Source organism: Emydura macquarii, unplaced genomic scaffold (genome assembly GCF_026122565.2).
Source record: "Emydura macquarii macquarii isolate MOO-44397 ecotype Brisbane River unplaced genomic scaffold, CSIRO-AGI_Emac_v2 contig_2897, whole genome shotgun sequence".
NCBI classification, from domain to species: domain Eukaryota; kingdom Metazoa; phylum Chordata; order Testudines; family Chelidae; genus Emydura; species Emydura macquarii.
In genome coordinates, this window is record NW_027133034.1 from 44,572,867 (window position 1) to 44,586,660 (window position 13,794).

At 42.6% G+C, this 13,794-nt stretch overlaps 1 protein-coding gene across 1 annotated transcript; it reads left to right on the forward strand.

Annotated features, from left to right (window-relative positions):
* Positions 1 to 4,163: 4,163 nt before the first annotated feature.
* On the forward strand, positions 4,164 to 6,999 carry LOC137166667 (small ribosomal subunit protein uS12). Its single transcript, XM_067568503.1, has 4 exons — positions 4,164 to 4,317; positions 4,752 to 4,911; positions 6,212 to 6,332; positions 6,803 to 6,999. The coding sequence occupies exons 1-4, from the start codon at positions 4,314 to 4,316 to the stop codon at positions 6,947 to 6,949; spliced, it is 432 nt and encodes a 143-aa protein (XP_067424604.1). The 5' UTR covers positions 4,164 to 4,313; the 3' UTR covers positions 6,950 to 6,999.
* The last annotated feature ends 6,795 nt before the right edge of the window (positions 7,000 to 13,794 follow it).

Here is a 13,794-nt window from a genome sequence, read left to right on the forward strand (position 1 = left end):
CTTAGGTGAGAATCCCAGCATGAAAAAAAAAAAAAAAAAGAGAGAGAGAAGGAAGCACAGGTACAAGTGATATGCAAAAGCCTGGCTGAAAACAATATGTTTTCGTTGAAGCGTGCAGTCAGAAGTTTGTGGCCCCAAATATAAAATAAACACTGCAGCAAAGAAATGCAAGGCCAGATTCTGGTTTTAAATCATACAAGGAGGAGCCACATATGCATTTAAAAATTAATAAATGCAGCCATTAAAGTTACAGACTTTCCAGGACCGTATATCCTGGAAATGAAATTCTCTCTCCCGCCTTCTTTAGAAGACTATTTCAAGCAAAAAAAAAAAAAAAAGACACCGCTAGATTTCACACTTGTACCTTTTACAGGAGGTTTCACACATGGGCTGTTATTTTCTTACTGCTCTTCAACATATGGCTTGGGAAGGGGGAGCTGTGAAGGAAAAATGCTAAACTGAAAAACGATATGATATAAATCACTAGAATTACAATGGTTTGTTCTTTTGTATAAAAAGAAGATTTTGGAGAAGGATTTGGTGGGAGAATGATTTATGCTCTAAACAACAGTAGATAGGCCATGGCTAATTCAGTACTCGCTGAACCAATATCTTCTCTTCTGGCCCATTCAGTTTCTACAAAATGTAAGACTTTTTAAATATATATTTTCAAAAATTACAGTTCTAGTCCTTATATTTCCCAAGTAATATGCTGCCAAAACTTTAGCTAGACTCCCATAGAAAATGGCCTGTTTAAGCATATGATAAACCCTGTGTTACAAGGGTGCTTGTTGAGAGACTGAGGGCTACATATTCATTTGCTTGATAAAAATGCTTTTGCATAACCAGAACCCAGAAGAAAGGCAATTCCATCTTGCTTACATTAAGCTTCACTTTGTTCCTGAATAGAATACTGACATTTACACCAGCTATACACTTAAGACATACAATGATAGTACAGCACAGTGTTCAATGTTTGTAATCTGAAGTATGGGTCATGATTAATATCTTAATCATGGGATTATACCTTAATCAAGGGCAAATACTGGGTATTTCCTCCTCCCCTGGGAAATATTTTTGATAATATCTGGCCTTCAATGCAAATTGTACAATTCATAAAAAGAAAAATGCTCTCAAGGGTATTTTTATGAGCTTCAGGAATAAATAATTGCTGGAGGGACTGAATGAACAATAGCAGAGAATGCTGAACTCCACTGGAAGCAGATCGTCCTTGACAGGTGTTTGTCCAACCCGTTCTAAAAAACCTTCTATGATGGGTATTCCGCAGCTTGCCTGGGAAGCCTATTCCAGAGCTTAACTACCCTTTGAGTTGAAAAGATTTGCTAATATCTAACTTGTATCTCCTTTCCTGCAGATTAAGCCCCTTGCTGCCTTCAGTGGACATGGAGAACAATTGATCACCTTCCTCATTATAACAGGCCTCATTAAACAGGCCTTAACATATTCTCCCTGTTCATATCAATCTATTAATTTCAAATGTCTAGCCTCAGTAGAGGCTACAGACTTCAGCAGAGATTATCACCTGAAACACAGCTCAGATGGAACACTAGGGACTAGGTCGCTAGGAGCTGAACAGTTTATAAAACAGGATGCTATAACCCAAGTTGATGACAGAGTATTGTAAAAGGTCCATGCCCTTTGTTTATTTTATATTCCATTATTAAGTATTTATACTTACCAATGGGCTAAGGAGGTATGGTGTTGCTACACATAAAGAGCATGTAAGAAATTGGTCCCAACATATGATAGCAAAAATTAATACAAATGCTATGGAAAGCCTCCTTTTGACTAACCATTCTACCCACATGCTGCCACTCACAGGATTCTGTGTCAGTCCATCCTAAGGTTGCCAACTTTGTAATATTTAAAAAACAGACACTCCTGCAGGAATGCCGGAACTTCCTCCATCCCACCTTTCCTCCCCCCTCCGGAGGCTCTGCCTCTTCCTTTCCCTCTGAGGTCTCTCCCCTGCCCCGACTCCTCCCCCAAGGCCCTGCCTCTATTCACTCCTCTTCCCCTGTCACTCACTGCTCTTCCCTTCTCCCCCACTTGTCCTCTGCCCGGGGTGGAAGGGACTCGCCTGTGGAGCCAGGGCTGAGGGTTACAGCAGCCTGACACAGGTAGGAGGTGCCCCCGGCTGAGCAGGGGCTGGCATGGATGATGAGCCGGCATCTTTGCGCCCGTAGTAACCAGATTTTGGGTGTCCGGTCAGTAGATTTGACCGTACACTGCCAAGCCCCCATTTCAGTTGAACTTTCCAGTAAAAAAAATGGGCACCTGGCCACCCTAGTCCATCCCTCCACAAATCAGCTTCATTCCCTCAGCAGCTTGCTTTCCACACACTTAGACCTCCCTCTGCCAGCATCCTCCCTAACATCCTAAAGATCACTCTCCATCCTTAGTGTTCTCCACACAGATTTCCCCCTGCTCCTTGTTAAGAGGCTTCTTAGCAGGGTGGGGGCTGTCAGGCCTGCAGAAAATGGAGTGAATTCTGAATCAGAGATAGATCAAAAACAACCTACGTTTCACATTGGAACAACTGCAAAGGCAGGTCCCCAAATTTGCACCCCACCACTGCTCGCTCAAACACACAAAACAAGATAATGCAGACCTGTGGTTCTATTTCAATACTTTGAAAAGGAGAAACATCCCATACCAGGAGCTAGCACCAGAGAAGAGAAATGGCCCATTACCCACTTTTAATTCAAATGGAAACCCAGACAATGGATTGGTGTCATTAATCGAATTTTCTCTCTTTTGTCAAACCTCCAGTTGACTGAGGAGCAGGAAGAACAGGATTCTTCTACAAGCAATTATGTGACTTTTACAGTGCAAGTGTATCCCTTGCCAGCACACTAAAAAGATCTGATTGAAGGCACAGGAGTTACATGAACTCCAGACTGCTCAGGATTATAAGGCATCCATATGGGAAGAAGCTTGTCTGCAGCCCAAATTCAATCCCTAAAAAGAAACAAATTAAGTATAAACCCTTCCTTTAAATGGAAACTCAAGGATCTAGTGTGGGAGACAAGATCCAAGAGATGGCAAACTAAGGAGAATTCTTCTCTTCCTATGAAGGTCATGGTGAGGAGGCTGACGAAAAGCTTGCCCTCCCAAGTGGAATGATTGCATGTACAAATGGCTATATAGGTTTCTTGGCTTCCTTAAAAAAAAAAAAAACGGATCCCCAGACTTTAATTTAAAAGACAACAATCCAGCAGTGTTACTTTGCATCCCCACTGAGAACAGACAAACACTGGACATTAACTTGATGATTGTGCTAGTTGCAGTGCAAATATGAACTTTGCCCAGTTTGAAGAAGCAAAGAGAAGATGAATGAATAAAATATGCAGAGCAAAACAAATTCGCTCAGCTATAACAGAAGTGGCTTGGGCTGTTTTTCTTTCACCATCCTTCATGGGCTGAGTATCGCCAACTCTTGTGATGTTATTATAATTAGTGATAAGACTTTATCACGGAGGACATGGAATCACGGATTCCGTGACTTCCAGGAACCATGAAATTAGTCTTTTCAGCTTCCACCCCATGACCTCGGCCGCGGGGCGTAAGCTGTCAGCTTCAGGGGCTACAGAGCTCACAGGGGGCGTCAGCTCTCAGGGCGGTAGCGGGAATCTGCAGCTCGGAGCCCTTGGCCTGGCAGCAGGGATCCCGTGGCTCCGAGCCCAGGCAGTAGCAGTGACCCCACCCCGCTGCTATCAGTAGGGGCGGGCGACAGAGACCCCGTGGCAGAGCCGGGGCCAGTGCAGGGACCCTTCGGCTCCAAGCCGTTGGTCTCGCTGCTATCAGCAGGGGCAGACAACAAGGACCCCGCAGTGGAGGGAAGGCGGGTAGCCGGGAGGGACCCCGCAGCTCAGAACGGCCGCTGCCGGCAGGTTAGAGGGGACCTGCGGCTCCAACCCTCGGGGTGGGGAGGCTGCGGGCGGGGCAGAGACGCTCGGGGGCAGCCGGGGCACTGGGGGAGCAGAGCGCACAGCCAAGGGCCGCGGCGCGGTATTGTCACAAGCGAGGGCAAGAACGTCATAGCGCCTGGCCGAGGCCGCTGCGCGATGCATTCTGGGAGTTGTGGTTTCCCTGACAACAGAACAGCTCCCATTTCCGCGTGTGCCGCTTACTTCCCCCCACTTCTCCGGGCCACGTGCGTTTTCTGTCAGGCGCGGCCTGGACGCCTCGCACGGGGTCCTGGGCCCTGGCGGCAGGCGGCGTGGAGGCGCCGCGGTGCATGCTGGGTCTTTCTCTCTGCGGCTCGGGCCAGCAGCAGCGCGACCAGCGCCATGGGTGAGCGGGGCTGGGCCGGGGCCCCGAGTGATGCCGGGGTTCCTCCCGCCTCTCCTCCGAGCACGGGGCGGCCCAGGCACCCCCGCCGGGCACGGCGTCGTTTCCGGGGGGCCGGGGCACCGAGGCGTTCCTCCGCCCGCCCCTGGCCGGGGATAGCGGCGTTGGCGCGGGGCTGGGGGTCACGAAACCACCGTTAACGTGCGGCGTCTCGCGCCCGGCGGGCCCGTCTCGCGCCGTGGGGGGACTCGTAGCGCGGCGGGGTGTCGCCGGCGGTAACAGCTACGCGCGTTACGACATTTTGAGCGATTTGCGGCTGGGCCCCTTTGAGCCAGACACTTAGATTCTGCCTCAGGCTTCGCTGCGCGCGTCTCGTGTTTGCCTTGCGTGGAACTGACCGAATGTTTTTCTGTGTCCTGCCAAATTCTGTTGCTCAGGTAAGTGCCGTGGGCTTCGTACCGCGAGAAAACTTCGCAGCCACCGTCGTGATCAAAAGTGGCATGACAAGCAATACAAGAAGGCCCACTTGGGTACTGCCCTGAAAGCCAACCCCTTTGGAGGAGCTTCCCATGCCAAGGGAATCGTTCTGGAAAAAGTGTAAGTACAACTGAGCTTGTGGAAGTTAGGTGGAGAAATAACCCAACTTCTGTTAAGTAGTTTGCTTGTGGCAACTCCACTAAATGCTAAAGTAAATGCTGTTTAACTTCATTGTAACTGTTTCCAACTCTGAGGGTTATTTATCATACGTTGTGTGTGCTAGCAAGCATCGCTTCTGCACCAGTGCTTGAATCTGTTGGGCAGCATTGCCTTCTGCATTTTGAATGATTGTTAGATGCTTTTTTTAAATTGGGTTCTGATGATGTTCAGGGGTGCAGGAATGGGTACACCATAGGTATTGTGCTTGATTTCTGCAACACTTAGTTTTATTTTAGTTCTTTAATAAGGTCAGTTACCTTCAGAGTGAAGGCTTTTTAAATTTGAAGGTTACGTTTAAGGAGTTGTACTGCACAAAAAGAGAGGGACTGGTTTTCAAAAGTGCTGAGTCCTTTCAGTTCCCCTTGAATTAAATTGGAGTAGTAGGAATTCCGAATCTTTGAAAATCAGGTCCAGTGTAAGAGTCCACTGAGTGATGTTTCTCCTAATTTAGTTCTGGGCATTTTCTAAGTAATTTACTTAGTCAATTTACTGATTTACATGGGATTTTTTTTTGGACAGATGATTGTTATTCATTAGATTGACAGCACCAGACCTATTTTTTGTTAAGGCCTTGTTGGCAGGACTGAAAGATGTTTGCCATGATGCTACTTGATATGTACAATTGTGGTTTAAGTTGAAATGCTTACCATACTTTATACAGAGACTAATACCTGGACTTCATTTTTTTGCATCTCTATTGTCTGCAATTATCACCTACCTCTGAGGACCCCTTTTCTCTTCTTAAACAAAAGTGAAAACATAAAAATACCGTATTTGGGTTCCTGTTAAGATTTTTAAACCTCTAGGAGACTAGATCATCTCAGTTTGCTGCTCAAGCCTCCAGGGTCTCATTGTACTGTTTCTAATTTGCAGTTTCATTAAGTTAGCATTTGTCCCCATGGAACACTTTATTCTTCTCCCCCCCAATATTAGCTCAAATATTTAGGAAGCAAAGGGACCATTTGGGGCATTATTCTTACTTGGACCAAGATACTAGACAAGCTGTGTTTCAATAATTGTCTGTTAAATGTTGGGTTTTATAGGTCTTGAAAAAGAGATGCTACTTACATTTTCCATAGACTGTTTGTTGTTCGAAGTAATCCAGTGTGTTTAATGTAGTGGTTGTTGATGTTCTAATAGATATGTGCTAAAATAGTCAAGCAGAATGTCACTGATGATTTTTCATGTGTTTCCATCTTAGTGGTGTAGAGGCTAAGCAGCCCAATTCTGCCATCAGGAAATGTGTCAGAGTCCAGCTGATCAAGAACGGCAAGAAAATAACAGCTTTTGTCCCCAATGATGGTTGCTTGAATTTCATTGAGGTGAATAATTTATCAGGAAATGAACTATAGAAAGCTCGTTGTATGTTGAAAACAAAAACTTCTCCCAAGTGTAATTGGCTGAACTGGGGGGTGGCAAGAACATGGGCCATGCCCACTGCACTTTGACAATGTAATGGGCAAATGCTGACATTAGAGGTGCTCTTTCACCTTCCATTTACAACATCATGCCTCAGCTGTGCTGCTACAAAGCAAAGGAGTAGTCTAACTAATATTTGTTCCTACAAAGCATTGAAGGAACTAAAGTTCTAAGGCTTTTATATATGACCACCACACCTCTCTCTCTCGGCTAGCCTTTCCTGGGAAGGATTGTGACATGCTTAAAAGCTATTGGGTCAAATTTGGGATGCTCTGATTTCTCAGAGGAGCAAAAAGATACATTGTGTTTGACATTTGCATGAATCTGATGTTGCTTGCTGTACAACTGCAGTGTTTCCTGTTTTTAATTCTAGGAAAATGATGAAGTTCTGGTTGCTGGCTTTGGTCGGAAAGGTCACGCTGTTGGTGACATTCCTGGAGTTCGCTTCAAGGTTGTCAAAGTAGCCAATGTTTCCCTCTTAGCCTTGTACAAAGGCAAGAAGGAAAGACCAAGATCATAAACTTCTGTTACTCTGTCAAAGATATCAATAAAAGTTTTCATCTAAAGAAACCTCTTGTATTTTTTTATGTAAAATTCTTTATAAGAACAGTGGTGTTACATTTAACTAACACTTTAGAAAATTGTCATTTACAATGTTCCAACATCTGCAGTACCCTATTTGGTGCTAAGTTATTTTTCTTGTAATAAGAAATGCCTTACAATTGATCAGGATAAAGGTGCTCACGTCTCTTAATTCCATCAGTACTTCTGTGTATTACAGTAGAATTTGTTATCTGTTTTACTTAGTTGGAGGCTTATGAGATATTTGTAAACCAGATTGCAAAACCAGATTTTTAGCGTACAGGTAGTATTGGATCTGTGTGGGATTGAGTTAAGGGTAGAGCTGGTTGGAAAACTAGTTTGCTTTTTTTTTTTTTTTTAAATGGAAAATGTCAATGTTTTGGCAAAACTAAATCCAGATTTTTTTCAATTCTAAAAGGTGCCTCAAGGAATCTGTAGTTCATTTGCTTCATGATCTCCTTTCCTTCTATATGAGGGGCTCCCTGGTTTGACTACTTCTCCCATGATACATTACAGTTTCCTCTTTGGATGTGGGAGGAGGTGCATTTTGAAATCCAGCTGGGGAGCCTGGCCATAGAACAGGAAGCATGAGGTACCATCATAGCACTTCAGAATCAAAATGTTTTGGGTTTCGAACTATTTTCCATGGAAAGCAGACAATACCCAGGAAAAATTGCCAGAAAAAAAAATTCCATTAAACACTTCTGATGAAAAATTTTCAACCAGCCCCAGATAAAGCACAGCTAACAATAGTTTATTGCCATATAAGATTTCCTTCTAATCAGTGAATAAACTTATTAAGCACTTGCTGAGATAAATTTGGGAGTGTTTTGCAGAACTGGCTTAGTAGCAAGACCTGGTGCTGGAGACATGTAAGCAGATGGAACAGGGAAGAACCCCACACACATCACCCAAGTTTGTAAGCCTCCATGGAGACCAACCCAATGACTGGGGTAGTATGTGTTCTCTCATTGTGGAGGTGGGCCAGTGGATCTCAACTATTTATGCTGTCATGCAGTAAACCCTTGCAGATTGGTCTTTATGAATCCTTCCTCTCTCCTCCCCTTAGCCACCACCCCACCCTACCCCACCGTGACTCCACTGAACAAAGTTTCTGCGACCAGGAGACGCTGCACAGATAGGGGTGTAGGATTTATCCTTACATTCAGAATCCTGGGTTGTGATCATGTCATGTGTTGAGTCATTGTCTCTGGCACAAAGTGTCCAGATGGATGAGCATCAGTGTACCATGTGAGAATGTTTCTGCTATGTTTAAATAAAGAGAAGAGTCAAGACTCCCGGTGGGTAAAAATGTAGCTTCCCTGGGAGGAAGCAAGGTCCATGAATAGGAGATGGGTTTGGGAGTTGGGTTTTAGTCCCAGATCTACAACTAGTTGCTACAATCTTGAGAGAGTCATTTAACCTACCTCTGTCTCAGGTTCCCTTGTCTTTTAACAAAGGGGGGTAATGAGACCCTTTGTAAAATGCTTTAAGATCTACAACTTACCATAAAAAGGTATAGTGCCTTGGTATAGCACAATTATTTTATACTACTGAAGGGGGAAAACTGCAGCCTTTAAGATGATTAGAAGGGTCTCTTTCTTGGTCATGAAAGGACACTGCACTGTACTGATACTTTTTTACTGAGGTATGAAGGTTGAAAGCAGATACTCTATTTGAAGTAAGGGTTAAAATTCAATTTAAAAAATCATGGGCACTACAAAATCTGAAAGAAATAGTGGATCCATACCTTCAGCTTCAGAATTGGTAAACAGTTGTTCAATGTACTTCATGAATAGACTTCTTTTACTGCGATGTGCCTAAAATAGCTGGAATTTTATCCCTAGACCATCTTTCCCAAAGCCAAGCTATTCCTATGGCAACATTAAGTGAGGAAGTTTCCTCTTACTCCTGGTATCAGACCAAAAACTGAGGTGTCTCTGGAGCTGGTTTGTTCTTTTAGGAACCAGCACAAGACTGTCTGCTGCCCTTCTCTAGCAGGAAAGAGGGCAGGGAAAAGAGAAATGTAAAAATAAAATTGGAAAAAAAATTGTTTTATATTTGGAAAAATAACTTTGAAATGGAAAATGCTCAACAGAAGAGTTAAAGGTAATGGTGGACTGATGTATTTATGCAAGTAGATGGTGTGCTAGTAGGAGGTTAGTTCCTAGAGGTTTACAACCAAATTTTCAAGTGGTTTTCAACTGATTCTGTGAACTTCAGTTCTTAGGAGCCCAACTTGAGACTGTCTGATTTTCAGTTGTGGAGGATAACCAGCTCCCATTCAACAAAATGTGGGTCCTTGGCCCTCACAGCCAAATACAAGGTGTTTGTTAAGCATGCAGTGAGGCACATAACTCAGATTTTAAAGCCAGAACAGACCATTAGATCATCTAGTGTTATAGATCAGACAGGTCATCAAATTTCACACAGTTGCTCTTCTATGGAGTCCAGTACTTTGTCTAACTAAAGCATATCTTCCAGAAAGGCAGCCAGTGTTGTCTGAAAAACACCAAGAGAGTCTACCACTTCCCTTTCTGGTTTGTCCCAATGGTTATTCACCCTTACTGTTTTTAAAAAAAAAACCCCAAGAACCTGCACCTTATTTCTGGTTTAAATCTGTCTGGCTTTAAACTTTTTGTTATGCCTTTTTCTGCTAGGCTGAAGAACCCTCTACTACCTGCTGTTTTTTTTCTCCATGAAGCTAGTTTTACACTATAATCAAGTCCTCTCTCAATCTTTTTGATTGAGCTCTTTTAAGTCTCTCACTGTTATGCATGTTCTCCAGCCCTTGAATCACTTTTATGGCACTCTGCACCATCTCCAGTTTTTCAGTATTCTTTTTAAAATATGGACACCAGCACTATTCTAGTATGTCTCATCAGTGGTGTTTACAGAAGTAAAATCACCTCCCTCCTGTCTACTCTTGTTTATATATGAACAGATGGCATTAGTGATTAGTCCTTTTTACCACAGTATCACATTGGGATCTCATATTGAGTTGCTTGTCTACTGTGACTCCTCAATCCTTTTCAGAGGAACTGCTTTTCAGGACCCAGTCCCCCATTCTGTAGGTATGTTCTGTTCTTGCATCTGATTGTATTTAAATGATTTTATTTGGATGGTTCAAGCTTACCAAGCGATTCAAATTGCACTGTGTGACTGACCTGCCCAACTCATTTATTTATGAATCCATCATTTTTTGTCCTTTAAAGTTTTATCAGCAATGATTTTATATTTCCCAATCATTGATAAAAATATTAAATAACATTGGGCCTAGTACTGATCCATGCAGAACTCCACTAGAACAAACCCATTGATTGGTTTCCCCATTGACAACTACTGTCTGAGATCTATCAGCTAATTCTTGATTCATATAATGTTTTATTAGTATTGTATACTAATTTTTAAAATCAGACTGTCTGGTGGTATTAAGTTAAACACCTTACAAAAGTATTGTGCATACAGTTATCTTTATCAATCAAATCTGCACTGTAATAAAAAATGAAATCAGGTTTGTTTGACAAATTATGGGAGACTTTAGTTTCCCAGATATAGAGTGGAGGATAAATGCTACCTAATAATGGTAGGGCCCAGATGTTCCTGGATGTGACAGCTGACAGATTTCTTCACCAAATAGTCACTGATCCAACAAGAGGTGATGCTAATTTACGTTTAGTATTGGGTGGTTGTAGAGGACAACCCTGGTTCAAGTGATCACGAGTTAATTTAGTTTAACTAAATGGAAGGAGAAACCAAAATAGGCCTGCAACTAGCGTCCCTATTTTCAAAAGAGCAAACAAAAAATTAAGGGAATTAGGGAAGTGGACTGGACTGAAGAACTCACTGCACTGAATCTGGAGGAGGCTTGGAATTAGTTTCTCAACTTCGACTTAAAGTAGCTGGAGCCTGCATCCCAAGCCTGGGGGGAAAAAAATCACAGAGAAGGGTTACAGATGAAACTGGATGAACAAGCATCTCAAACAATTTCAGAGAAATCAAAAAGTCTACAAGGAATGAAAGAAGGGATGGATCAGCAGGAAAGCTCCCTCTTGGAGGTAAAAGTGTAGAGAAGTGAGAACTGCCAAAATCCAACCAGTGTTGGACCTTGCAAAGGAAATTAAAACCAATAATAAAAGGTTATTTAGCCATATAAATAAAAAGAAAACAAGGAAAGAAGTGGGACTGCAAAGAACTGAGGATGGGGTGGAGATTAAAAATAATCTAGGTGTTGCACAACATATAAATGAATACTTTGCCTCAGTTTTTAATAAGGGCAATAAGAAACTTGCAGGCAGTGGCAAGGTGGCTAATGAGGATATGGAAGTAAAATTAACACGTGAGGTGAAAGCCAAACAAACAGTTTAATGGGACCAAAGTAAGGGGTCCAGATAATCTCCTTCCAAGAACATTAAAGGAACTGGCACATAATACTGCACTCCATTAGCAAGGAATTTTAATGAATCTAAACTTGGGGATCATGTCACATGACTGGAGAATTGCAAATATAGTATTTATATTTAAGAAAGGAAAAAAAGTTATTTGGGAAATTACAGACCCCGTATCTTGATCTCAAACGTATGGAAGGTCTTAGAACATCTTTTGAAAGAGAATAATTAAAGACAAAGGTGAGCAGTAATTGGATTAAAATACAACATGGTTTGCTTAAAGGTAGATCATGCCAGATCAACCTGATTTCTTTCTTTGGAAAGATAACTGATTTTTTTTAAGACAAAGGTTAGATCTGCATTTCCTATCTAGATTTCAGTAAAGCATTTGATAACTTCTCATGTGGAATTGTATCAGTGGAGATAATGGTGATTAATATGAGAATAAAAGGTGGGGAAGGAACTGGTTGAAGGAGAGACTATGGTGGGTCATACTGAAAGGTTAACTGTCAGGACGGAGGGAAGTTACTAATGGAGTTCCTCAAGGATGAGTCTTGGGACCAACCTTATTTAATATTTTCATTAGTGATCTTGTCACAAAAAGTGGGAGTGTGTTAATACAATCTGTGGATGACAAAAAGTTGGGAGGTAGTGCTAATACAGAGGAAGACTGGAATATCATACAAGAAAAGGTGGATGACCTTGAAAACTGGAGTAATAGAAATGGGATGCAATTTAACAGTGAAAAGGACAAGGTCATGCACTTACAGACTAATAAGAATTTCTGCTATAAGCTGAGGACTTATCAATTGGAAACACCAGAGAAGGAGAAAGATATGCGTGTAGTGGTTGATCACAGGATGGCTATGAGCCACCAATGTGATGTGGCTGTGAAAGAGGCTAATGCAATCCTAGGATGCATCAAGTGAGGTATTTCCAGTAAAGAGAGAAGTGTCATTACCATTGTCCAAGGCACTAGTGAGACCTCACCTGGTATACTATGTGCAATTCTGTTTAAGGATGAATTCAAACTGGACCAGGTGCAGAGAAGGGCTATAGGATGATCAGAGGAATGGAAAACTTATCTGAGAGGAGATAAAGAGCTTGGCTTGTTTAGCCTAACACAAGGAAGGCTGAGGGGAGATATGATTGCTCACTAAATCCATCAGAGGAATAAACACCAGGGAGGGCGAGGAGTTATTTAAATTAAGAGCCAAAATTGACACAAAATGGTTACTGACCTTGTTCTTTGAGATGTGTTGCTCATGTTCATTACACGTTAGGTTTGTGTGTGACATGTGCACCATCACCAGAGATTTTTCCCTCAGTGGTATCCAGCTCTAGCACCCGCTGGTGCCGGGTGCGGCTGCTCTAGGCTAGAATAAGGGGCACTGCTGGCCATGCACTCAGTTCCTTCTCGCTGTTCAGCTCTGACAGAGGGGTAGGAGGGTGGGTTGTGGAATGGACATGAGCAACACATCTCGAAGAACAACGATGAAAGATCAGTAACTGTTTTTTCTTCTAGCCAGAGATTGCTGTTTGCCAGAGGCTGGGAATGGTTGATGGGCTGGATCATTTGATGATTACCTTTTCTATTCATACTGCCTGAAGCGCCTGGCATTGGCTGCTGTCAGAAGACAATACTGAGCTAGATGGACCATTGGTCTAATCCAGTATGGTTGTTCTTATGTTATTATGAGGGCTTGCTATGTCCATTTCACGTTAGGTGACTTACAAACAGTACCTCGGGGTGGGAATTTCCCCCCAGGTCAGAATGGCCGAGCCTTTGGGGTTTTTTTGCCTTCCTCTGCAACGTGGCACACAAGCCACTTGCTGGTTTGAACTAGAGTAAACGGTGGACTCTCTGTGACTTGAAGTCTTTAGATCAAGATTTTAGGACTTCAGTAACTCAGCCAGAGGTTATGGGCCTATTACAGGAATAGGTGGGTGAGATTTTGTGGCTTGCTATGTGCAAGAGGTCAGACTAGATGATCATGACGGTCCTTTCTGGCTCTAAGAGGCTATGAGACAAAAGCTATTTTCTGTAGAACCCATACTGACTGGTACTATTCATATTTTTATCTTTTAATTCTTTATCGATTGATTTCCATATCAGCTTTTTCCATTATTTTGGCCAGAACAGTTGTCACGCTAACCAGCCTATACTTACCTGTGTCATCCCACTTGTTTTAGACTTGGCTTGACATAAATATTGGTAGCTTAAAAGAATGTTAAATAAAAATTAGCAATCAGACCAGAGATTCCTTCAGCCAACTCTTTGAGAACTTTTGGATACAAGTTATCCAGGCACACCAATTTAAAAGCCTTTATCACTAATGGATGCTGTTCATCATTCTCTTTTGTTACTAGAGGATTGGAAAGGACTTTGTCATGT